Genomic DNA, 23,141 nt, shown 5'->3' on the forward strand with positions numbered 1-23,141 from the left:
TTTGCTCAGTGGAAAAAAGGAAAAAGAAAAAAGGAAAAACACAAAAAAAGAGAGGAAGATGCGGGTGCACTGTTGAGTGTCCTCTTTTAAACAAGGTGATGCCAATCTCCAGGGCTCTGCGCCTGTGGCTGATCCCCCAGGCCAGGGGATGGGAGGTCTGCAGGGGGTGCGACTGGCCACATGAGAACCCCTGGGGGCCACGGTCCTCGCCCCAGCGTGGCTGCTGGCGGCAGCGAGTGCCTGGGTAGGGAAGAGCTGCAGAACCAAGGCAACCACCGGTGAAGTGGCTAACGGGTTGTGCAGGAACTGAGCTGCTTCGGCTCCCAAACAAAAGCACATGTGGAAGCCCCTTGGGTGTGCGTGCTGATGAATATCTCCTCTTTCCCGAGGACCACTGCCACAGCGAGTTGCATTTATTTGCAGAAAGGAATAAATTTCTTTTCCCCTCCAGAAACTATTGGTCCTGGAGAGAAACCGCATTCCCAGAGCCATCTCTTGCCGTCCTTCCGTGATCCTCTTCGTCTACTCCCTGGCACGGGGTCCTAGAGACTTCATTGCCTTAGTTTGATCCTTTTGCTTTGGAGCTGCAGTGAGCCGTGGCCCAAGCCCCGGGGGGGAGAGGGCTGGGGGCAGAGCAAGAGGCAGAGGGGATGTGAGAGGGGGGAGCGGGAAGAAAAATATTTAACTTAGCGTGAAACCAGTGAAGCAAACAGGGAAGGCGAGATGGGACGAGTGTTAACTGCGGAGTGGAGGCCAGGAGGGGCCGGAGCTGTGTGACCATAGAGTGAACTGCGTGAGTTTGTGCAGGGCGGTCCCTCTGCAGTGCAGGGTCCCGAGGGGCTGGGGGGGGGCATGGCCATGCTGCCACGCCGGGCACAGCACGCCGGGCACAGCACCCCCGGGCACAGCACCCCCAGGCACAGCACCCCGGGCACAGGACCCGCGCCCGTCCCGCGGGGGGCCGCAGCCACCCATCGCGAGGGGCTGCCTGGCCCACGGCGCTCGTGTCCTCGCCGGGTCCCCGCCGACACCCGGGGCTCCCGCTCCGCACCGGGGAGGAGCCGGCGCCTCTCGCCCCCCGGCGGGCGCGGGGCTGCAGCTCGGGCTCCCCGGCACCCCGCGGGGTCCCTCTCCCACGCAGGCTGCCGCCCCGGGGGGAGGCGAGCCGGTGCCCGCGGCGGGGCCGGGCCGGGGCGGGCCGGGGCGGGCCGGGGGAGGTGCCAGGGCCGGCGGCGGAGCGCGGCGAGCGGGGGAGGCGGCGCCGCCGGAGCCGCCCCGGGGAGCGGGGCGGCGGCGGGCGCGGAGCCGGAGCCCGGGGCCGGGGCCATGCGGCGGGCGGCCGCGCTGGTGCTGCTGGCGGCGGCGCTGAGCGGCGGAGCCGCGGCGCGGAGCTGCCCCGCGCAGAGCCTGGGCTGCAAGTGTGCGGCCGAGCGGCCCAAGGCGCCCGGCGGCCCCGCCGCGCCCCGCCGCAGGGTGGTCTGCAGCGGCGGGGGGCTCCCGGCGCCGCCCGAGCCGCGCCTGCTGCCCGACGGCACCGCCACGCTGTGAGTACCGCGCCCCGGGCATCGCCCCCGCCCCACGCCCCGGAGCAGGGCATTGCCCCCGGACCCCAGCATCGCTCCCCGGCCCCGGGTACCGCTCCCCCGGGTACAGCTCCCCGGTCCCGTGGCATCGCTCCCCGGGCATGGCCCCGCACCCCCAGGTTGCCCCGGCCGGGAGCCTGCTGCAGCTTGAGAGGGCTGGGAGCCCACGCGTGGGTCACACCGAGCCCACCCCGTGCCACTTGGTGGCCCCGGGGGAGTGGGAGCAGCGGGGGGACCCCCGCATCGCTCTGTGCCGGTGTGTATCGCTTGGCCGCTGTCTGGGGCTGTGTTCCCATGGGCGGGCAGGTGCTGGGGGGGACTGGGGGCACGGGGTGAAGGCCGGCAGCGTCGGGGAGCCCAGCTCGGACAGGACCCCGCTGTCCCCACGGTGTGACAGCGGGACAGGTTTAAAGTGTGGATGCGAGCTGGAAATCCAGGAAACGAGCTCCTTCTCCATGCTTCCCTCCACAGCATTTGCTGTCGGAGTGCTGGGGGAGGATGTTTTTGTTTGAAAGTGACTGTTCTCCCTGGAAATATTTGCTGAACAGAGATCAGGAGCCGTAAACGGGTCTTGGGTTTGTGCAAAGCATCTAAAGCTTCCTCCAAGCTTCCTCCAAGCTTCCTCGTGCCCTCGGTGCTGGGGAGGGTTGGGGTTTCAGCCAGCACGCCTGCTCGCTGCAGCAGCGGGTTGCAGGGTTTATTTATAACTCTGGAGGAGACGTTTGAATTAAAATCTGGTTTTGAGGGCAGGGCGGCAGCGCTGTGCTGGAGGGAACATCGCTTTTGCCCAGAGTGCTGTCCCAGGAGGTTGGCCATGCCTGCCTGCCCACGCAAGTGTGCTCATGGCCTTGGTTCTCCTCCTCCTGCTCCTCGGGTGGGTTTTGTTGGGTGCTGTGGAGGACTGGGGCTGCGCAGGACTGGGCTGTGGGCTGCCGTGCTCCTCACCCGGTCTGCTCTCACGTGCTTGAACCCGCTCAGTCGCGTTGCTGCTCATGTGCTGGAGTCACTGCTATTTCTAAGCATCTCTTGGTTCCCCGTGTGCTGTGCCGCTCGCTGCGAAGGGTCTTAGTTTTGGGGTGACAATGTTGTTAAAATGGGGTGGCTGCAATGCTGCCATCCCCCATGTGGAGTGTGGCTGTGACACAGCCTGCGCTGTGTGGGTGCCACGAGCAGGGTCTGAAGTGTGATGGTCATATTAAAAGCATGAATCAAACCAGAGTAGCAGCACCAACGTGTGTCCTGGGCTCCCCTTGGTGGGGGCTGCAGGGCTGGTGGAGGCTGGGCCCTCCAGTCGCACTTATCCCTTGGGTGGGCTTTACTCTTCGTTTCTTTCCTCCTTCAGTCCTTTCTTGTATGTCAGCCCCTTGCAAATACTTGTAGGGATGCTTGAGTCCTCTGTCAATTTGTATTTGGGAAAAACGTCTGGTTAGTTGCCTGCTCTGGTGCTTTCTCCAGCGTGAGCGAGTGTAACTGCAACGTTGAGCACAAGTCGAGCCCCATGCAGCCCTGAGCTGGCGGAGCAGCCAAGGTGGGCTGTGCCTGGTGGGACAGGGGAGTTTGGAGCAGTCTGTGCTGGGGCCGGCTCCTTGGAGAGGCTAGAATGACCGTGCAGAAGCATTAGGGCATTACACGATCCCACTAAAACGTGACATGAAACCTACAGGCGTAGGCAGAAACCTACAAATATGCGGTGACCCTGGGCTCTGCTCTCGCGCAGTAAACATGATTTATTCTAAACCCTTTCCAGATGGAACAATCAAAACCAGAGGCTCCAGCTTCGGGAGCGTCTCCTGGAACCGCTGGGGTGTGGGCAGGGAGCGGAGGAGGCAGCAGGGCCCGGGCACGTGGCAAGGGCTGCACGTGCCTCGGGGGACACCCCGCTGTGGACAACCACATTTTGAGCCCAGCGGGTGAGCTGGTTCTGAGCAGGGCTCCATGGCGTGCCCCGGGGATGCTCAGGTCCCCACTGTGCCCCAGGGATGCTCAGGTCCCCGCTGTGCCCCAGGGATGCTCAGGTCCCCGCTGTGCCCCAGGGATGCTCAGCATCACCGTTGCCCCAGTCGCAGGAAACGCATGGTGTGTTTTGTGCAGAGCAACAGCTTAAAAGCAGAGCCTGTTCCAGTCTTCGTCCGGGCCGCCGGGGAAGCAGGCATGCGTTAGCGCTAACACTGTGCGTGGGGGAGGCTCTTCCAGAAGCTGCCGGTGCAGGAGGGCTGCTGCCTCCGCCACCGCTCCGGCCGCCCGGGCGATGGCTGGGGACACGCGGGTGGCAGGAGGAGGTCGGGCAGCCGGAGGGGGTCTGCCGCCGTGTGGGTCTCTCACCCTGGCTCTCATTTGGCTTTTTCCCACACTCTTGGTTTACTTCTTTATTTATCTTTAATTATTAGGCCTGCGCTAAGGAATCCTAGGCTGCATCCGCGGCAGCTGCTGCTTATTTACCCCCTGTGCCTGAGAAATGCTTGCTGGCATCGCAGCCTGCAGAGGGGCAGAGCAGGGGACAGGGGTGGCGGCGGCGCTGGGGACCTGCCCTGCAGCCAGCACTGGGCTCAGCCACGGTGTCCCGGGGGACGTGGCGGTTTCTCACAGGGAGCCGTCTGCCGGAGCCATGGCTCCCTTCCTCCTCCCTCGGCCCCTCGAAGGGATAGGGATCGCTGCTTTGGGAGGGAGCCGAGGCAGTGGCCACAGATGTGGAGCTGCAGGAATTAACTCCATGTGGGGAAGCCGCGGTGGCAGGGAACAGCCCCGGCGTGGCCACGGGTGCTGGGAACCAGTGGTCGTGCTCCGTCCTGGTGGTGGGTGTGATGCCAGGGGCTGTGGTGCTGGAGCTCCTGGAGCTCTGGGATGGTGGTGGGACAGGGGGATGGAGCGCTTTGGTTCTTGCCTAAATATCCACAGCCATCCCAGCCGCATCCCGACGGTCTTTGGTCCTAGTTGAGAACCTCGTGCCGTGGGGAGACCTGCGGCTGGCGGGCACGGAGTGGCCTGCCAGGACCGGGGCAGGCAGAAGCACTGCCTTCAGTGCGGAGCAGGCGCAGGGAGCCAGCACGGGGACACGCGTGGGGTCTGGCAAGCAGGATGATGCTCATAGGGATGTGACAGCCCCATGCAAGCCCAGCAGATGCTACGAAGCATGTGCTCTCTGACACCTGCACCGTTTTATACCTAGAGGTTAATTCTTGGCCCCGGCTCATTGTGGGGAGGAAGGAGCGATGCCAGCCTTAATGCGTGGGGTTGTTACCCCTCTTTAACTCGTAGCCCTGCAGAGCTCGCCTGGCTGCAGCTGTCCCAGCAGAGCTTGCACCGACGCAGCCTGGGGTCTTCCCCAGCCTCTCCATCATGATCCAGCTTCCCAGGACTGTGGTCTTCCCATGGCTTGAGGTCAGGGATTTGGCACCTCTTGGGGACATCCCTGCAGCATGGCTGCGAGGTGCCGGGGCTCTGCAGACGTGTAGTAACAAGGCTTTAATTCCCTCCCCCTCCAGCTGACCCCTGTGCTAATCGCCTAATGGAAAAAGCACTGTATCCCTAACGAGACCCAGATAGCCGCGCCGGCCGTGGCCAGCCCCACTGTCACACGGGCGGGAGCCCAAACCTCTTCCAGATGTGGAATCCCCACACAGGCCTCATTTATGTGCACAGCTTGATTGCACTGAAATTACAGATTGTCTGCAGGGAATAGAGGGCTTTGACTTATGACCAATTTCCAGTTCTACTTGAACTCCCCTCTCCAAGGCTGGTTTGTCCTGGGCCCTGCAGATGGTTTCTTTCTCAAACCTTTTTCAGCTTTCTATTTGTTATTTATTAGGCTGCGGCTCCGGCAGGTTTGGTTTTTCTGGGGGCTGTGGGGTCACAGTGCTGCCCGGTGCATCGGAGCATCCCGGCTCTGCTGCCCCGTGCTGGCTCTGGAGGTTTCGCCCTCTCTCCGGGGCTTATTTTTCCTGTGCTAACAAAAGCATAGGGTTGGAACAATAATTTTCACCATCCGAAATAGCCCGGCGTGACGTGAGGCTGGAGGCAACGCCCCAGGGCACATCGTGGGGAGGGGAAGAGCTACCCACCCCTCACCACCCCCACCCCGTGCCCAAACAAAGTGGGAGGGGGGAGCCCCCTGCCAGCTCCGGGGGTCTCCAGCCCTGTTGGGCTGGAAGCTGCAAGGTCCCCCCCGGGATGCTGCCACCTCCAGAGCCCCTCCTGGTGCCGGAGCCCTTGGCCACCTCTTGCCAGCTCCGGGGCCCCTCTTTTCCTAAAACCCCTCTGCAAACCAGCGAGCTGTGCTTGGGGCGCAGCCTGCACCATATCTGCTGCGAGCATATGCTTTGAATTAATGCACTTGGAGAGCAAAGCATAGCGAGCCTCCCCACCCCCACAGCCCCCCCCCCCCCCCCTTATTAACCTCTGCGCCGCTGCCTTTCCCCTGCTGCCCGTGCTGAGGAGCCACCGTCTCCCCGCGTCCTTTTTTGGTTGGGTCCAGAGGAAGTTTATTGTTTCAGCAGCCCAGTTTCTGGAGCCCTTATTTATCCAAGTGGATTCCAGCACGCTTGAAAAAACAATCTTGTTTTTTTCGCTTTTGGCTCCTCTTTTTGAGATGAAAAAAAGGAAGGAGAAGGGATGGCTCCATCTCCCTGCCTGCAGCCTCGTGGGGTCTGAGCCCCGAGGACAGCCCTGTGCGGCTGGGTGGGAGCAAGGGTGCTGCACCCCTTCCAAGGCTGTATCCCCCTGGGATGGGAGGATGCTCCCTGGGGGGCTCCTGCGCGGCCACCCCCATCCCCACCACACATCCCCCTATCGTTTCCGTTTGACTCGACGCTCTGGTCCTTAATCCCTGCATTGTCCAGAGAGACTTTTCCAGCCATCGCTCAATTAGCCGATTATTGTCCCAGCAGCAGGGCTGTCCCTGGCAGGCGACGGGAGCCACCCGCCTGCCCACGCACTGTGATACCAGAGGGTCTCGGGCTGACTGGGTGGGCTGCAGGCACCGTTTTGGTTGGGAGGATGCTCTTGGGCGTGAGGGTGGTTAGGCACCAAGGGCTGGGGGTGTGCACGGGGTCCCCAGCCCTTCCCACCGCCCTGTGCTGGGCACATCGCTCCGAGCCTGGGGCAGGGGGTACCTCTTGCCGGGACGTGTCCAGTGCTGCTGAGGTGAGGAGTCCCAGCCTGGGCTGGAGCCAAGGCACAGCCGAGCAGCGGCTCTGGAGGAGCACAGCTGTGCTTTCATGGCCTGCCAAGCCTGCGGATGGCTGGGACATGGGGGCACCACATCCCCTCTGCACCCCCAGCCCCACACAGACCTCAGGGAGTATCCGGAGAGCTGCCACGACCCCAGACCGGCATGCTCCCCAGCCTGCCGGCGGCAACAGCCACCTTGGCCACGGCGAGCCAGGGCGATTGCGGGGCAGCTGCGGGGTTTGCGTCCAGCCCCCCATCCCCTTTCCCCCCCCAGTCGATCTCCCCTCCCAGCTGAGAACAAGAACAGGGGCAGCCCTTGGGCTCTGAAATCCAGCCAAGGGGTTCAGGTCCGGTCCCACGTGCCGAGGACGGGGTCCTAATGAGGGGTCCTGTTGCCCCAGTGGGGCTTGGGGGCTGCTCAACTGTGACCCCCCTGTGCTGGGCTGGGATGGCCTCTCAGGGACACTTATTTTGTTGTATTTTAGGGTTTCTCAGTAAATTTTCTGTAAGGGGATAGTGCCAGAGACCTGCACACGGCTCTGCTGCCTGCGGACGCACGGGAACGGAAAGTCCCGTGGAGCCTGATGAGAACTTCCTGGAAAAAAAACAAAACAGAAAAATTTTTGGAACAAAATATCCATAAAACTAGAGAAAACAAAATATAACCGTGTTTGAGGATGTGAGTTGTAACAGGGGAACGTGACCCGGCTGGCTTCTACAAGGCAGGGAAAAGAGGAGCCAGGATCGCTACCCAGAAAACGTTTTATGAGGGAGAGAACTTTCAGTCAAGTCGTTGCTGTCGGTGCAGTTTTGGTGTGCCAAACACTCCTTTTGGTCGGGGACCTCTTTTCCTTAAGGAAAGGCAAACCAGACTCCAAGCATGGCACGGGTGGGCAGTGCCGGTGGCTCAGGGTGCCCCCGCGTCATGTCAGGGTCCCAGCCATTCCTGCGCTCCCCGATGGCTGGTCCCAAGGGGCTGGTGGCTCCAGGGGTGGCTTTCCCCTGAATCCCACGAGGAGGGCACCCTGTGGCTGCTTTCCCGGCCGTCGGTGGGTGGGTTGCTGGCCCGGCTGCCTGGCTGCAGATCACAGGGGAGGCTGATCCCATCGGGGCGCGGGATGCTGCCTTTTAAGGCGGGGAGCGCTGGTTTTATGGCAGAGATGCAGATGGTCCCAGGGGTCTGCGAACAAAGCGAGCATCCCCGGCACCGGGGCTCAGTCCTGGGGGGTGGCAGGGGACTGCGCTCCCAGCTGGGTGCAGCTTTCCAGCACTGGCCTCCGGTGCAGGCAGCTGCCTGCTCTCTGCCCACTGTGCTGGTGGCACGTCTGTGGTTGTATCCCTCTGCCCTGGGAGGCTCCAGCATGGCCGGGTCCAGCTCGCCCAGGGTGCCTGGCTCATCTCTGCCCAGAGGCTGCATGTGTCCTTGGTCATGCCACGGACCCCCTGGCACTGTGGGCCGGGAGGTCTGAGACCGGGGTCTCATGCAGTTCTCCATTTTCTGCGCTTGCAGCTCATGCAGCCCCAAGGGCTGTTGTGGCAGGGTCCATCATGCTTCCCTGAGGCAGGGGGTTCTGCTTGCCCTAGCTCTAGCAGGGAGCCCCCGAGGTCCCCCCATGCGCGCGCAGCCTGCGAAGGCTTTGCCGGGTTGTGAAATCTGCTGCTGCTGGAATTAAAACCTTCTGGAGCCATTGGGGCCAGCATGGCCTTGAGCAACAGTCCCTGCCGGCACTGTGATGGGGAATCGAGGTGCGCCGTGGGGCTGCCGTGCCCCAGAGCCGGGGAGCAATGCGGGAAGCATCCCTGCTGCCCCCAGCTCCGGGCAGGGTCCCAGGGCTGCTGTTGGCCAGCACCAGTGCTTGGTGCTGAGGTGAGCCCAGCCCTGCCAAAGCGTGGTCCCCGCAGGGAGGAAAGGGTGAGATGTGGCCCTGGCTGCGGCAGCTCCAGCCGTCGGCGTGTGGAAGCAATTTGCAGGCTGTCGGGGCTGCCGGACGCTTCCGATCCCTGCTGCCAGCCGGGTCGCAGGGCCCCGCGGCCACGGCGGTGCCCGGTGGCAGCTCCTCATTAGCACAGGATGCGGCCCAGGACGGGGGTGCTGCATCGCCTGCCCCCCTCCCCACCAGCCACCCCCGCTGCAGCGCAGCCCCCGTGCGGGGTCCCGATCCTGCCCGCTGCTGGGGCAGCCCCGGCGCGGGAGCCTGGCCAGGGAGAGCCGAGCGATGCCGACGGGTGCTGCAGGCCGGTGTTGGAGGGGATGGAGCTCTGCAGCACACAGCCACCATTCAGCCCGGCGGCAGAGCCCGCCCGTGTGTAAACAGCCCCGGCTCCGGCCCTCAATGAGCCCTTTTTTCCCCTCGCCTCGCCCCTGGCCAGGGCTCCAGGGTGCCCTCTCGGCCCCCGCTGCTGCCTGCCCCCACTCTGCTTTTGGGTCACGTTTGCCAGCGGGAACGTTGCCGGTGCCCACGCGTCCGCCTGGGAGTTCCAGGGAAGCACCTCTGGTCCCCAGAGCCATCTCCTGTCCCCAGGCTGGGGTCTGGCTCTGCTAATTGCTACTGATGTGCTTTAATGAGCTCCTGGCTGAATTGTCGGATGCTTGTGCCCCCCTCCCTCTCCTGTCACCTCACAAGGGCCCCTTTGGTCAGGAAAGCTCTTTATTTTGGGATAAAATCCCAGTGCTGGGAGGCCCCCAGGATGGCTGCAATGCAGTGACTGGAGGGGATCAGGCTGGTGGGGGGCAAGAGCTGGGGTGCCGCGGGGTCCTCACCTGGCTGCAGGTCCTCAGGGTGCCTCTCGGTGCAGTTGCTGGGCTGGGGATCTCATTGCCCACACATGCAGCTCCTTACACCCAGGCCAAGGTACAGGAGCGACACCCCAAGAGCCAGCACGGTCCCAGGCGCCTCCATCCTGGTGCTGCCATACACATGGACCATGGCATGGCATCCCAACACAGGTGTCACATCCCATGTCCCCACCTGGCCATGCAAGCCTGTCCTTGGGACTTCACCATCACCACCTCAGCGGCACAACTGGGGCTGCCGCTTCTTGCCATCCCTGTTCCCCCTCCAGCCCCGCAGGTCGCCGGGACATGGACCTCCTGCCCAGCAGGTTGAGTAACAGGGCTGCCTTTCCCTCTGCTCTTCCCACAGGCTGCTGAGTAACAACAAGATCACCGTGCTGGAGAATGGCTCTTTCTTCGGGCTGTGGGCTCTGGAGAAGCTGTGAGTGCCCGGTGGGCGGCTGGGGGGTCGGGGCTGGAGGGGCGCACAGCAGCGCGGTGCCGGCAGGGCTTCCATGGGTGTGAGTGGGGCCGGTGCTGGCAGCACTGCACAGGTCCTGCTCCTGATGCCGCTGCCGGCTGCTGCGGCAGGGCCGGCACTGGGGCACAGGGTTTGCTGCTGGCACCCACGGCATCCCAGGGACCCCGGGAGCTGTGCCGGGGCAGGAGGCACCGGGGGGGCCACGCTCTGTGAGGGCCGGTATGAAAAGCAACATTGTCCCCCCGAACAAAGTCAACTTTCTTATCTCTTCATGAAAGGCATCTCTATGGAGGGAGCTGTAATAAGGGGAGATTTATGGCCCCCATATGGGTTTGATCTGTAGGTATGCAGGAATGGGGACCAGCGCACTGAGGGCGTTTTGTTCCCCACCACGGCCCCGTGAGGGTCTCACGCATTCCTGGGCTGAGCGGGCTCCCGCTGCGGGATGCTGCCCCGTTGGGATGGTGGCCCAGCTGCTGGTGGGCCTCTGCGCTGGGCATCCTCTGCGGCACGTGGTGCTGGCACCAGGGCCGCAGTTGTGGGGTCCCCTGCCACTGGGCGGTGGGTCCCTGCCCCGCAGCGCCTGGCCTGGTGTTTTCCCACAGGGCATGGCTCTGGATGCAGAGGGGCAGGGGGCGGGTGGCAGGGGCAGCAGGGAGGTGCGGGCAGCAGAGGATGCAGGCAGGGCAGGCAGCACACAGGGCTTGGGGACCCACCAGGGCAGGTGCTGCCAGTGCCACCCTGCAGCCGCACCACTGCATCTGGTCAGTGGCGGGTCTGAGGAGGGTTAGAGCCCTGCCAGGGGTTTGGCACAGCCCCACAACAATGGCCCTACCGGCTGGGGGGCTCGCGGGGGCTCCCCAGGGGCAGCGGGACCCACACCACCTGCGTTTCATTAGCCCCAACAAGGAAGCGTTTATTAACGTGGGTCTTGTTCGAGTTACAGTGTGTGCACCTGCCCCAGTCTGCAGCGGAGCCCAGCTGCTCCGGAGGTGATGGGGGCTGCAGGGCAGGGGGTGCACAGTGCCCGCTCGTGGCATCGCTCTGGAGCATGCAGCGCCCAGTGGGTGCCATCCTCTGGGCAGCACTGGGGGCACAGTGCTGTGCGTGGGGTACACGGTGTCGAGCGGGGTGCACGGCACTGCAGTTGGGGTGCGTGGCGCTGCGGTGTGGCACAGGCATGCCAGAGCGTTCAGTGCCTGGTGCTGGGGCTGGTTTGGGATTTTAAAGGCGTGGAAGTCCCTGAGGGGCTGTTTTCGGGGTGAGCAGGAAGCAGTCACCCTGGGGACCCTGAGTCCCTGCAGTCCCGCTTGGCTGAGTCCTCCCAACACGGTTCCAAGGCGTGGGGTCACCTCCTCCTGCTCCCAGCTCCGAGCTCTCATTAACGGGAGGGATTAACATGCACACGGGCAGGGAGCAGCTGGGGCCGCCGCGGGTGCCGCGCTCCCAGGAATGGCTGCGTCAGAGCTGGGGGGCTGGCACCTTGGGGGGGACCATGGCTTTGTAGCCCCCAGGGTCCCTGGAAAAGTCTCTGTGCTCTGGGAGCGCTGTCACCCCATGTCACCTCCCGCTCACCTCTGCTGTGCCGAAACCGTGCGCGGGTTGGAGAGGGAGCACCAGCACGTCGGGGGGGGCCGTGGGCAGCGCTCCCCCATCCCGGGCCAGCCAGCATCGCGCTGTGCCGCGCCTGATTGCTCTCGACATGAGCCGTAATTGTTTTCATCGGGTCGGTTTGGGGCCGCGGTGCAGACGTGCCCCATGGAGGGACAGTGCTGGCACGGTGGGGACATGGTGGGGGCTGCGGAGCCCCTTGCTTCTTGTCCTGGGGCTCATGGGGTCCCTGCCTGCCCAGCATGGGTGCTTTGGTGACCCAACAAGAAGGGGGGAAACCTGTTCCCAGGGTCTCAGTGGTGTGCAGGGTGCCCCCACGGACCACCACCCCTCCAGGCTTGCAGCTTGGCATTTCTGGTGATTTGTAGCGGCGTAATGAGATTAATGAGTCTGAGCAGGACCGGTATGCAGCCAGGGCGGCCACGCTCATTAGCGCAGCCCCGCTTGGGAACGTCCTGCCCTCCACTGGGGCCAGTGCCCCCCCCTTGGGTCTGTGGGCTGCCACGGGGCTCATCCGGGTGACAGTGGCGGCGATGGAGTCTGTCCACCAGGCTGCGGTGGGTGCTTGTGTGCACAGGGGTGCTTGTGTGGCCGTGGGCTCAGCCCCGGGGTGCTGGGCTCCTTGCGGCCGCACCGGGCTGGATCAGGCCCTCTGTGCCAGGGTTTGCTGCATGCATTGCAGCTCGCTGCTTCAGGGAAGGAGGCGGTTGGTTTGCAGTGTCCCCATGTGCACATGGTGGCAGGGGGGTCCCCATGTACATGTGGCAGTGGGGGGTCCTCATGCACACGTGGCGCTGGGCCGCTGCTGGCTCTCGTGCCTGCAGCATGTCACCCTACCGGGGCAGGGGGAGGAGGGGGCTCGGCACCGGCGGAAACGCAAAGGCAAACAACCGCAGTGCGGAGAGAAGAGCCTTATCATAAATCAGCAGCAGCAGCCCCGGGCCCCTGGCCAGCGGGGAGGAAGTGACTGAGCGAGGAAGGCTCCCCGCAGCGCCAGGCGTGGGCTGGCCGTGCGCCCCCGGGGCTCAGCATGGTCCCCGGTGGGTCCCATCCCTGGCCAGTGGTCCCTGGAAGCCCCCAGCCCCAGCTGCAAGCCGGCCAGAGCCTGTGGCGCTGAGTTTTGGCAGTTGATGTTTCGGTTGCTGCGGGCTGTGCGAGGGGTGTGTGCCAGGGGGTGTCTGAGGGGATGGGGGTCCTTGGGATCTCTGGCTGGGCCCTGGCAGGGAGCGGGGCTGGGGCTGGTGGTCGCCATTGGTGTGTCTGGGTGGGTGTTTGTGGGGCGGCTGCTGGTGCGGTGGGTGACGGTGCAGGTGACGGTGCAGGTGACGGTGCAGGTGACGGTGCAGGTGACGGTGCAGGTGAGCGGAGCTGTTCCTTCAGCACCGGCGCTCACCTGGCCCCAGTGCACCCCTGCCCGCACCCTGCCCGCACCCTGCCCGCACCCCCTGTCGGGGCACCCGGCCATCGGAGCTGCCAGGACACCTTTTCCCTGTTGAGGGAGGCCGGCATGGGCAGTTGGTGCAGCAGCCAAGCGGGGCTGGGATGATGCTGGCCCAGAAGGCATCACATCGTGTTTCCCTTCCCTGGGGTCCACCACAGGGCCGTGTCCCCCTGCCGCGAGCCCTGCCCATTTGGGGTCAGCAGGGGACCTGTAGAAGTCACTGGAGTGAGTTTTGGTCTGGGAGCAAAGCACGTCCATGTGTTTGCAGTGTGCAGGCAGCGCCGCCCGGGTTCCCTCTCCCTGCGTGGCCCCTCGTGTCTCACCGGTGCGACCCCCATGCCTGCCTGCACCCCCAGATCTGCCGGAAGGGTTTGCACTGCTCCCCCGTCCTGCGCACCAGCTTGTGGCCTTCAGACGGGGGCTGTGGTTCATGGGTGTCCCCAGGGCCGCACGTGGAGCAGCAGGCGATCCGGCAATGAGCACCGTGGAGACTGCTATAAATAAACGCGGCATTGCCATATGGATCCCATTTCCTCTCCCGGCCAGCGTCAGTGCTCGGCAGGAACCACCTCGCCGGTCCCAGGGCTGGATGGAGCGGCCGATGCCACCGGCGCACCCCACCGTGCCAGCAGCCACCCCACACCCCACACCGGCACACGCCTCTGATTAGATACGTGCCTCCAATCAGGCTAATAACCCAAATGAGCTTCCTGAGGGCTGCAAAGCCCTTCTGGGGCCGTGCTGGCAATTGCGATGTGCTCTTATCCTGCATGCAGGAGATAACCCACCGGGATGTGGCTGCTCCAGAAACAATGTACAGGAGGGGACGGTGGCCACCACCAGCGTGCATGGGCATGCGATGCTCCACAGCGCGCCAGGGCGTGCAGAGGGGCTGGCATCCCCCCGTGAGCAGCAGGGAGCCTCACACCTTCCCTGCGCCCTTTGGAGAGATAACGAGCGAGCGGGAAATGAGATGGAAAGCTGCTAATGAGGCTCTTGCAGGGGAGTTTCCAGCACCTGGGGCGGCTGAGGAACCCATGCGTGGGAGATGGGAGCTGGGGGTGGATCGGGGTGCGCTCATGCCCTCGGCCCCACAGCGCTGTGTCTCCTGCAGACAAGGCTCCCCCCAAGCTCTGTGTCTGTCTCCCTGCAGGGACCTGAAGAACAACCTGATCAGCACGGTCCAGCCGGGCGCCTTCCTTGGCCTCCCCGAGCTGAAACGTCTGTAAGTGCCAGTGCAGCCCCCGCAGGGAGCCTGGGACCAGCCCAGGGGGGAGCGGGGACAGCGGGGCGTCCCCAGCCCTGATGGCACCTCCGCTTGCCTTGCAGGGACCTCTCCAACAACCGCATTGGGTGCCTGAGTGCCAGCGTCTTCCAGGGGCTCCCCAACCTGCTCAGGCTGTAAGTAGCTCCCTGGGGATGCCCTGGCCAGCCCTGTTCCCTGGCTCACAAGGAGCCCCCGGGGCTGTCCCCTGCCCTGGGGCATCGCTGGCAGTTTTGCATCCCAAGGCTCTCCCTATGCCACATCCCAAGGATGCCACCTACCCTTTGCCTCCGCCCAGTGTGGGGGCTCGTCAGGCTGTGGCTACCCCATGCCCACCCTCGGCAGGTGGAGTGTGCAGGCACAGCGAGGGGCCTGGGAGGTGTTCCCTCTCCCAGCAGGTCCCCGGTCCCCTCCACGCCACCCTTCTCTCCTGTCCTGCAGGAACATGTCTGGGAACATCTTCTCCAGCCTCCCGCCCGGTGTCTTCAACGAGCTCCCCTCCCTGAAAGTCGTGTGAGTTTGTGCCCCAGGATTTCAACAGCCAGGGGGGCCCTGCCAGAGGGTCTCGGGGCTGATGGCATGACCCCGCGGGCACCCTGTGACACCAGCCCTTGCAGGGACTTTGCCACTGAGTACCTGACGTGCGACTGCAACCTGCGCTGGGTGCTGCCCTGGGCTCGCAACCGCTCGGCGCAGATCTCGGAGCGGACGGCGTGCGTCTACCCCCGGCACCTCCACGCCTTCCCACTGCGCAGCGCGCGGGAGAGCCAGCTCCGCTGCGGTGAGCCGGGGCCGGGGCGGGGGGCGGCGGCGGCAGGTGGGGGCGCGGGCTCACCCGGCCGGCTGTGTCCCCCGCAGCGGGCGCCCCGGAGCTGCACACCCACCACCTCATCCCATCGCTGCGCCAGGTGGTTTTCCAGGGCGACCGGCTGCCCTTCCAGTGCACCGCCACCTACTTGGACAACAGCACCCAGATCCGATGGTACCACAACCGTGAGCCGGTGGAGGAGGACGAGCGGACGGGTGTCATCGTGGAGGAGAGCCTGATCCATGACTGCACCTTCATCACCAGGTTGGCGATGGGGACAAGGATGGAGATGGGGAAGGGACAGAGATGGGAACAGGGATGCGATGGAGATAGAGATGGGGACAGGGATGGAGATGGGATGAGGAGGACAGGGATGGAGATGAGATGGGGATGTAGATGAGATGGGGACATAATGGGGATGGGGATGGAGATGAGGTGGGGATGATGGTGGAAACAACACGAGGATGGGGACAGGCACTCATGGCCACAGGGCTTGCTGGTTTTTGGGTACCAAGTGCCATGGGTGGGATGCCAAATGTGAGCACCTTCTGTGCTTGGTGGTGTGTGTCCTCATGCCCCCAAGCTTGAGGGACCGCTGTGGCGGGTTCCCGTGGGGCAGGCCTTCCGTGCCAGCCTGTCCCCTCTGCCCACAGCGAGCTCATCCTCTCCAACATCCACATCTCTGCCAACGGCGAGTGGGAGTGTGCCGTCTCCACCTCCCAGGGCAACGTCAGCAAGAAGGTGGAGATCGTGGTGCTGGAGACCTCCGCATCCTACTGCCCTGCTGAGCGGGTCACCAACAACCGCGGGGACTTCAGGTAGGGGCCAGCAGTGGTGTGGCCATGGGCCAGGTGCCACGTCAGGACAGGGAGTGCACGTGGTGTGTGCCACGTACAGCGTGAGCGGTGTGTGCCGGGGCGGGGGGCTCGCCGCAGGTGACCGGCAGTCTGGTAGCGATTAGCGGCCGCAGGGAGCACGAGCTCTTTTGAAGGGCTTCCCGTGCCGGCGGCGCAGCCTGGCTCCAGCAGCAGAGGTGTTGGAATTTCTCTGGCACGAGACAAAAGGCTCCGGGCGCCCGCCGTAACCCCGGTGGGGCCGTTATGAATATAAATTACTGGTACAGTCAATGTGGCTTAAATTAGTGGTGCCCCTCCATCGCCCACTGCTTTCCTCTGTGCTGTGCTAAGCCGAGTGGGATTTGGGATTGGAGGGGGCAGCGGCAGCTTTTTGGGGAGCATCACCCCCGGTCCCTGCAGAGCCAAGGGGGGGCAGGGGCTTGTTGCGGGGGTTTGGGGGCTGCGGTGCCCATGGGCTGTGGCGTGGTGCTGGGTGGGGTCTGCACGGGGAGAGCAGGCTGGGGAGGGGGCTGCTGGTGGCAGGTGCCCCATGGTCACCATGTGCCTGCGCCCGCAGGTGGCCCCGCACCCTGGCAGGCATCACCGCCTACCAGCCCTGCCTGCAGTACCCCTTCGCCACGGGGCCGGCGGGTGCAGGTGCGGCGGCGGAGAAGCAGGCATGGCGGCGCTGCGACCGCGCCGGGCGCTGGGAGGAGGGTGACTACTCCCACTGCCTCTACACCAATGACATCACCCGCGTCCTCTACACCTTTGTGCTGGTGAGCCGGGGACCGGGGGGGCTCAGCTGTGCCCAGGGGGCTGGTGCAGCCGGTGACCGTCACCCCACCGTGGCCGTGCCGCTCTGCAGATGCCCATCAATGCCTCCAATGCCCTGACCCTGGCTCACCAGCTCCGCGTCTACACGGCCGAGGCAGCCAACTTCTCGGACATGGTTGATGTCCTCTACGTGGCACAAATGATAGAGAAATTTATCGGCTATGTGGACCAGATCAAGCAGGTAACGAGCGCTGCTCCTGTCTCCTGGTTGCCCCAGCCCTGCTGGGTGTTTTTGCGGTGGAAAAGCATGAATTGGGGTGTTTGCTGCTGGGGACAGCAGTAGCTCTTTGTGGAGCCGCTCACTGTCCTCGCAGCTGACGGACGTGATTGTGGAGATGGCCAGCAACATCATGCTGGTGGACGACCACATCCTGTGGATGTCGCAGAAGGAGGAGAAGGCTTGCACCAGCATCGTCCGCTCCCTGGAGAAAATTGCCGCCCACACGCTCAGCAGCAACTCCCAGCACATGGCGGTGGTGAGTGGGGGGCAAAGGGGGGGCTGCCTGGAGGTGGGGGGCTGAAGAGGGAGGAGGAGCGGTTGGGTTGGCTTTCTGCTTGTGCTAGGGGGTCTCTGCCCACGCTGGGTCTCTCTGGCCATTGCCAGGGATCTCTCTGGCCATGCCGGGGGTCTCTCTGGCCATGCTGGGGGTCTCTGGCCACACTAGACGTCTCTGCCCAGGCTGGGAGTCTCTCTGGAAGTGCCAGGGGTCTCTGCCCATGCCGGGGGTCTCTGGCCATGCCAGGGCTGATGCCCTGCGGTGCTGTGCCTGGCAGAACTCACGCAACATCGCCTTCGAGGCGTACGTGGTGAAGCCTGAGAGCTACGTGGGGCTGAGCTGCGTGGCTTTCCAGCGGCAGGACGGGGTCCCCGCCGGGCGTCCCCCTCCAGCCGAGCGGGGGGCCGAGCCCATGCCCGACCAGCAGCTGAGGCTGCGCTGCACCACGGGACGCCCCAACGTCTCCCTGACCAGCTTCCACATCAAGGTACGGGTACGCCAGGGGCCGGGCAGGTGCTGGGGTGGGCTCAGCCCCTGCTCACCAGTGACCGTCTGCCCGCAGAACAGCATCGCCCTGGCCTCCATCCAGCTGCCACCCAGCCTCTTCGCCAGCCCCGTCCCGGCTGCGCCGCTGGCCGACTGCAAGCTCCAGCTGCTGGTCTTCCGCAATGGCAAGCTCTTCTGCAGCACCGGCAACTCCTCCCGCTTGGCTGATGACGGCAAACGCCGCAGTGTGGCCACACCAGTCATCTATGCCGGGACCTGTAAGGGCTGCATGTCTGGGGGGCTTGGGGTGCCCTGTGTGGGGCTTTTCTTGGGGGATGGAGCTCCGTGGGGCTCCCTGGGGTGTTGCCCTGGTGCTCCTGCAGTGCGAAGCCATCCCTGGGGGTCCTCGGGGAGGTGGCAACATGCCCATGGGATGCAGTGTGGGGGTCCCCCGTGTCCAGCCCCTTTTGGGGTGCAGGTGGAGGGGTGGCTCATGTCCTGCTGACCAGGTTTCTCTGTTGCTGCAGATGGCTGCGGAGTGGGAAACCTGTCAGAGCCGGTGGCCGTGTCACTGCGGCACCCTGGGGAGGGTGCAGACCCAGTGGCCGCATACTGGAACTTTGAGGTGCTGGAGGGCATGGGGGGCTGGAGCGCCGAGGGCTGCCAGCTGGCCGCCCGCGAGCCCAACGTCACCTCCCTGCACTGCCGGCACCTCAGCAACGTGGCTGTGCTCATGGTAGGTGGGGTGAGCAATGGGTTGGGGTCCTTGCCCGAGGGGTGCGGAGCCTGGGGGCTGCGGGCAGGTGGTGCGGAGGGATGGGGACGGGTGGTGCAGGGCCTGACGGGCTGTGCTGGGCTGCGCAGGAGCTGAGCGGTTTCCCCAGCGAGGCGCGAGGTGCCGTGGAGGTGCTGCACCCGGCCATGTACACCTGCACGGCCATCCTGCTGCTCTGCCTCTTCACCACCATCATCACCTACATCGTCAACCACGGGTGAGCGGGCACCTTGGCGCTGGCCTCGGCTGCGCGGTGGCTGGAGGGGCTGCACCTGGGTGGTGTCTCCGGGCAGCTGGAGCAGCTTATGTGTACACTTACGTGTACGGCTTCTCTGTCAGGCCTGCTCCGTTGCCTGGCTGGGGCAGGCTGTGTCAGAGCATCCCTCCGGAGCAGCGGAGGCAGGATGGGTGCTGCGGGAGCTGTGGCTCTCGCGTGCTGTAAATAACTGTCCCGCTCGGGGCTGGGCAGGAGCTCATGGGTGCCCGCTGTGCCTCTCTCCCAGCACCATTCTCATCCCGCGGAAGGGCTGGCACATGCTGCTTAACCTCTGCTTCCACATCGCCATGACGGCCGCCGTCTTTGCCGGAGGCATCACCCTCACCGGCTACCTGATTGTGTGCCAAGCGGTAGGTACCGGGGGCGAGGGGAGGGCCCCTGCGCCCTGCTGCCGCCCCCAGGGCCGCTGAGCCTGGCACAGTGAGGTGTCACCCTGCCAAGACCCACAGGATGGTGACGGCGGGGACGCAGCCGTGCCTGCAGCACCCGCCTGCCCACCCATTGCCCCTCTCCTGCAGGTCGGCATCATCCTGCACTACTCCTCCCTCTCCACCCTGCTGTGGATGGCAGTGAAGGCCAGAGTGCTCTACAAGGAGGCGACCTGGAAGGCACCGCAGCAGCCAGATGGGGACATGTCCCAGCCAGCCCCCAGCCCCATGCTACGGTACAAACACCCCTTCCCCGTGGGGGGAACGGGGAGCTGGGGGGGCTTCCTCTGCCCTACAAGCCCGTCCTGCCCGTGGCTGTGCCGAGGGCTCACTGCAGGCGTGCGGTGACAGTGTCTCCCCCATGCAGGTTCTACTTGATCGCTGGTGGGATCCCCCTCATCATCTGCGGGATCACAGCGGCCGTCAACATCCACAACTACCATGACAACAACCCATAGTAAGTGCCTCTGCTCAACCGTGCCATCCTCCCCAAACGGGCAGCCTCCCTTCACCGGGGCATGGGAACTGGCAGCACCAGGACTCTGGGCAAGCTGGGGAAAGACTGGTGAGATTTGTCCCAAAAGTATCCATATGTTGGGGAAAAACCCCAGCCAGGCAGCCAGCAGGCCTCCGCAGAGCCCGTGCCATTGCGGCCAGGGTGCTGAGCATCGCAGCACCACAACACATGCGCAGGCACCCGGGTCTGCTCATCAGCGCTCCTTTCCTCCCGCACAGCTGCTGGCTGGTGTGGCGGCCCAGCCTGGGGGCTTTCTACGTCCCTGTGGCTTTCATCTTGCTTGTCACCTGGATTTACTTCCTCTGCGCCGGGCTCAGCCTCCAGTGCCGACCGTCACGCCGGAAAGATGTCCCCGAGCCACTGGAGCCACCGCCGCAGCTGGGGGGTGCCAGTGACCTCCTGACAGACTCCGGGTCCATCTCCGTCACGCTGAACTCGGGGCCACCCTGCCCTGAGACAGATGGCATCTACTCTCTGCAGGTGCAATTCTGGGCGCTGGTGACCACCCACGCCTTGTACATCGCCCTGTGGACATTCGGCGCCATGGCCGTGTCCCAGCGCTGGTACCTGAACATTGTCTTCAGCTGCCTCTACGGCGTCACCGCCGTGGCGCTGGGACTCTTCATCTTCATCCACCACTGCATCCGGCGCCGGGACGTCCTCAGCTCCTGGTTCTCCTGCTGCCCCTCCTACAGGAACGCGCTGCCCATGCAGGCGTACGTCCACCCTGGGCTGGTGCCGGAGGATGGCTCGCAGGTCTTCATCGGCTGCGACCCGGAGGCGGCTCGCTCCAGTGCCTCCTCCTCCTCACCCAGCAGCGCCGGCTCGGCCGGGGGCCGCTGCAAGCTCACCAACCTGCAGGTAGCCCAGAGCCAGGCGGACGCACACCCAGCCACCTGCCCGGAGCCGGACACCGCCGACAGCAGGACGGCCAGTGCTGGCAGGCACGCCAGCAACCTCCACGGCCGCAGGAACCACCGCGGCAGAACTAAGCAGTGCCGGGACGGGAAGCACCACCGCTTGAAAATGCTGCGGGGCCCCTCCTCGGAGCATCCCTCCAGCGAGAGCGGGAGCCTCCACAACAGCCACTCTGAGAGCTATCACAGCAGCAGGAACAGCCCCAGCAGCAGTGGCCGCGGGGGGCCGCGGGCCCCCCAGGACGGGGAGATGGCACCCAGCCACTCAGAAGGCAGCGACGGTGGACGGCGGGCACCCGACTTCGCCGAGGCTCGCCGGAGGAGCGCCAGCAGGGACAACCTGCGGCAAGCCAGCGCAGCCGAGAAGGAGGCGAAGCGCCGGTCCTACCCACTCAACGTGGCCAGCCACAACGGCGGCCTCAAGGGCAGCAAGTACGACGTCAACCTGGCCAGTGCCGACAGCGTGGCCGGCATGAAGACAGGCCTCTGGAAGAGCGAAACCACCGTGTAAAGGTGGGGAAGGACTGGATGGCCACAGCGCCGCAGCATTTTCCTTCGGGAGCCGTGGCTGGAGCCGCTCGGGGCAGCCGTGAGGTGACACTGTGGGAATCACCACGTGCACTAGTGGGGCTGGGCGGCACGGCTGGGGGCTCCAGCTCACCCCGGGTGGAGGGTGATGCCAGGCCCACCCATCCCCCCGAGGAGGGTCAAAGCTTCCCGCAGCGGTGCCGGGGCCCCCAGGCGAAAGGCAATCCTTGCTCTCCAGCAGCCTGAATTGCAGCTGTACCTTAACGGCTCCTGCATGTCACTTGAGACTGATCCTAAATACTATTTTATAATATACAGAGGAAACAAATGTCTATTTTTCAAAGCTATATTATTGAATGTATATATGTATAGACAGATCAGTAAGTGATGAGAGTGCCTCGTTACCGACCAGTGTTCTCCAGGAGCGGGTGCTTTGGCAATAGCCCGCTCGTGCCACGACTGCAATACTCCCGCTGAGGGGACCACACCAAGTGCCCTTTATGTACAGGCACCGTAGCACCGATGTTCGTGCGACCCCAGCCTGAGCAAGCTGCTGCTGGGCAAGCCAGAGAGCAGCTTCTCCGTCTGGAATGTTTTTACATGCAAAAGTTTTTATCCGTTTGTGTTAAGATGCCAGCGTTTAGCCCCGTGGGTTAGGCGGCTGCCAAAGCAAAAGCCATATTGCGAAGCAAGCACAAGGTAAAAGGAGCCTCAGCTCCAAGGTGAGGTGATTGTCTGCACTGTGTTAATGCCAGACACTAAAATCCCAGCCAGGAAAGGCTCCCAAGCCCTCGGAGGCATAAGCTATGCAATGGGGTGGGCTGGCGGAGCTGTGCCGCTGCCAGAGCCGAGACTGACCCTTTCTGCCAAAGCACCAAAGAGCCGAGCCATGGGCTGAGACCCAAAGCAGGCCCTTGTCCTCAGCCCAGGGATGCGCACTCAGAAAGTACCTGGGTTTGCTCTTAGGAAGGTGGAGAAACCCCCCACCCCCAGCTACTGGCCTCGCACTCGTGTAAGATGAGAGGAAAGCACCAGGGAGCAGGGGCCATCCCTGGTAAAGTGGGAGATAGATGACAATTAATTAGGGAACTTCCTTGGGCAGTTCACATGATGCATTCAAAGGGCTGGAACTTGGATAAGCACTTATTTTTCCCACTTTAAAAACAAGTCTCCCCCCTTTTTTTCTAGCATGCAGGTAAAACAGCCATGCTGCAGACAGCAGCAGGGTCTGGGAGCCATCCCCTGCCAGATCTCGAAGGTTTCCCAAAAGGAGAGGAGGCTGCTTACCTTGGAGCCGGGCAAGGAGCACCCCATCCCTATGCTGGTACAGGGCAGCACACTGGACCCGGGCTGTATTGCACCCCTTGTCCAGCACTGAGCCCAGCTGACGCCAACCCCAGCCCTAAAAGTAATGGTGGGATGGGAGCCTGCTACCTCCCCTGCCCTTCCCAGCCTCCCTGGGCCTCCATTTTCTCCTGCGTGCAAATGAGTTTAATTAATAATATAGCTACCTCCCAAGGGGTTGCGAGGACCAGGCAGGAATGGGGAGCCAGAAGCCGGTGGAAGGAAAAGCACTTAGCAGATCTGTCTCACCTTCAGCCACCCTCGGGGAACCCTCACCCCGCAGGGCTGGGGCACCCCAGGGTGTAACACGGTTCTGCCTCTCCCTGCCTGCCTCCACGTCTCTGCCGACCGATGGCTTAAGCCATGCTTCATCGCGCCTGGTATTTAATAAATTTAAATCCTTATTGTCAATATCACAGCCTACACGGTCTTGCTGATGCTGAGTTGTTATATACGCTTGCTGCACTGTGACAGTATTATATAAAAAGCTTTGTATTATTAATTACACTTTTTTTTTTTGTCTGTTTACATTACAAGCAAATGACATATCAACAGAGAGCTTCTTGCAATAT

At 63.8% G+C, this 23,141-nt stretch overlaps 1 protein-coding gene across 1 annotated transcript; it reads left to right on the plus strand.

The window, feature by feature from the left end:
* Window positions 1–1,280: 1,280 nt before the first annotated feature.
* On the plus strand, window positions 1,281–22,982 carry ADGRA2 (adhesion G protein-coupled receptor A2). The gene is made up of 19 exons (XM_056363094.1): window positions 1,281–1,544; window positions 9,893–9,964; window positions 14,209–14,280; window positions 14,385–14,456; window positions 14,761–14,832; window positions 14,937–15,100; window positions 15,178–15,391; window positions 15,781–15,945; window positions 16,541–16,742; window positions 16,832–16,981; window positions 17,115–17,276; window positions 17,575–17,784; window positions 17,860–18,061; window positions 18,311–18,519; window positions 18,648–18,775; window positions 19,062–19,185; window positions 19,354–19,499; window positions 19,631–19,720; window positions 19,999–22,982. The coding sequence occupies exons 1-19, from the start codon at window positions 1,327–1,329 to the stop codon at window positions 21,206–21,208; spliced, it is 3,882 nt and encodes a 1,293-aa protein (XP_056219069.1). The 5' UTR covers window positions 1,281–1,326; the 3' UTR covers window positions 21,209–22,982.
* Window positions 22,983–23,141: the final 159 nt, after the last annotated feature.

This window comes from Falco biarmicus, chromosome 18 (genome assembly GCF_023638135.1).
Source record: "Falco biarmicus isolate bFalBia1 chromosome 18, bFalBia1.pri, whole genome shotgun sequence".
Taxonomy (NCBI): Eukaryota; Metazoa; Chordata; class Aves; order Falconiformes; family Falconidae; genus Falco; species Falco biarmicus.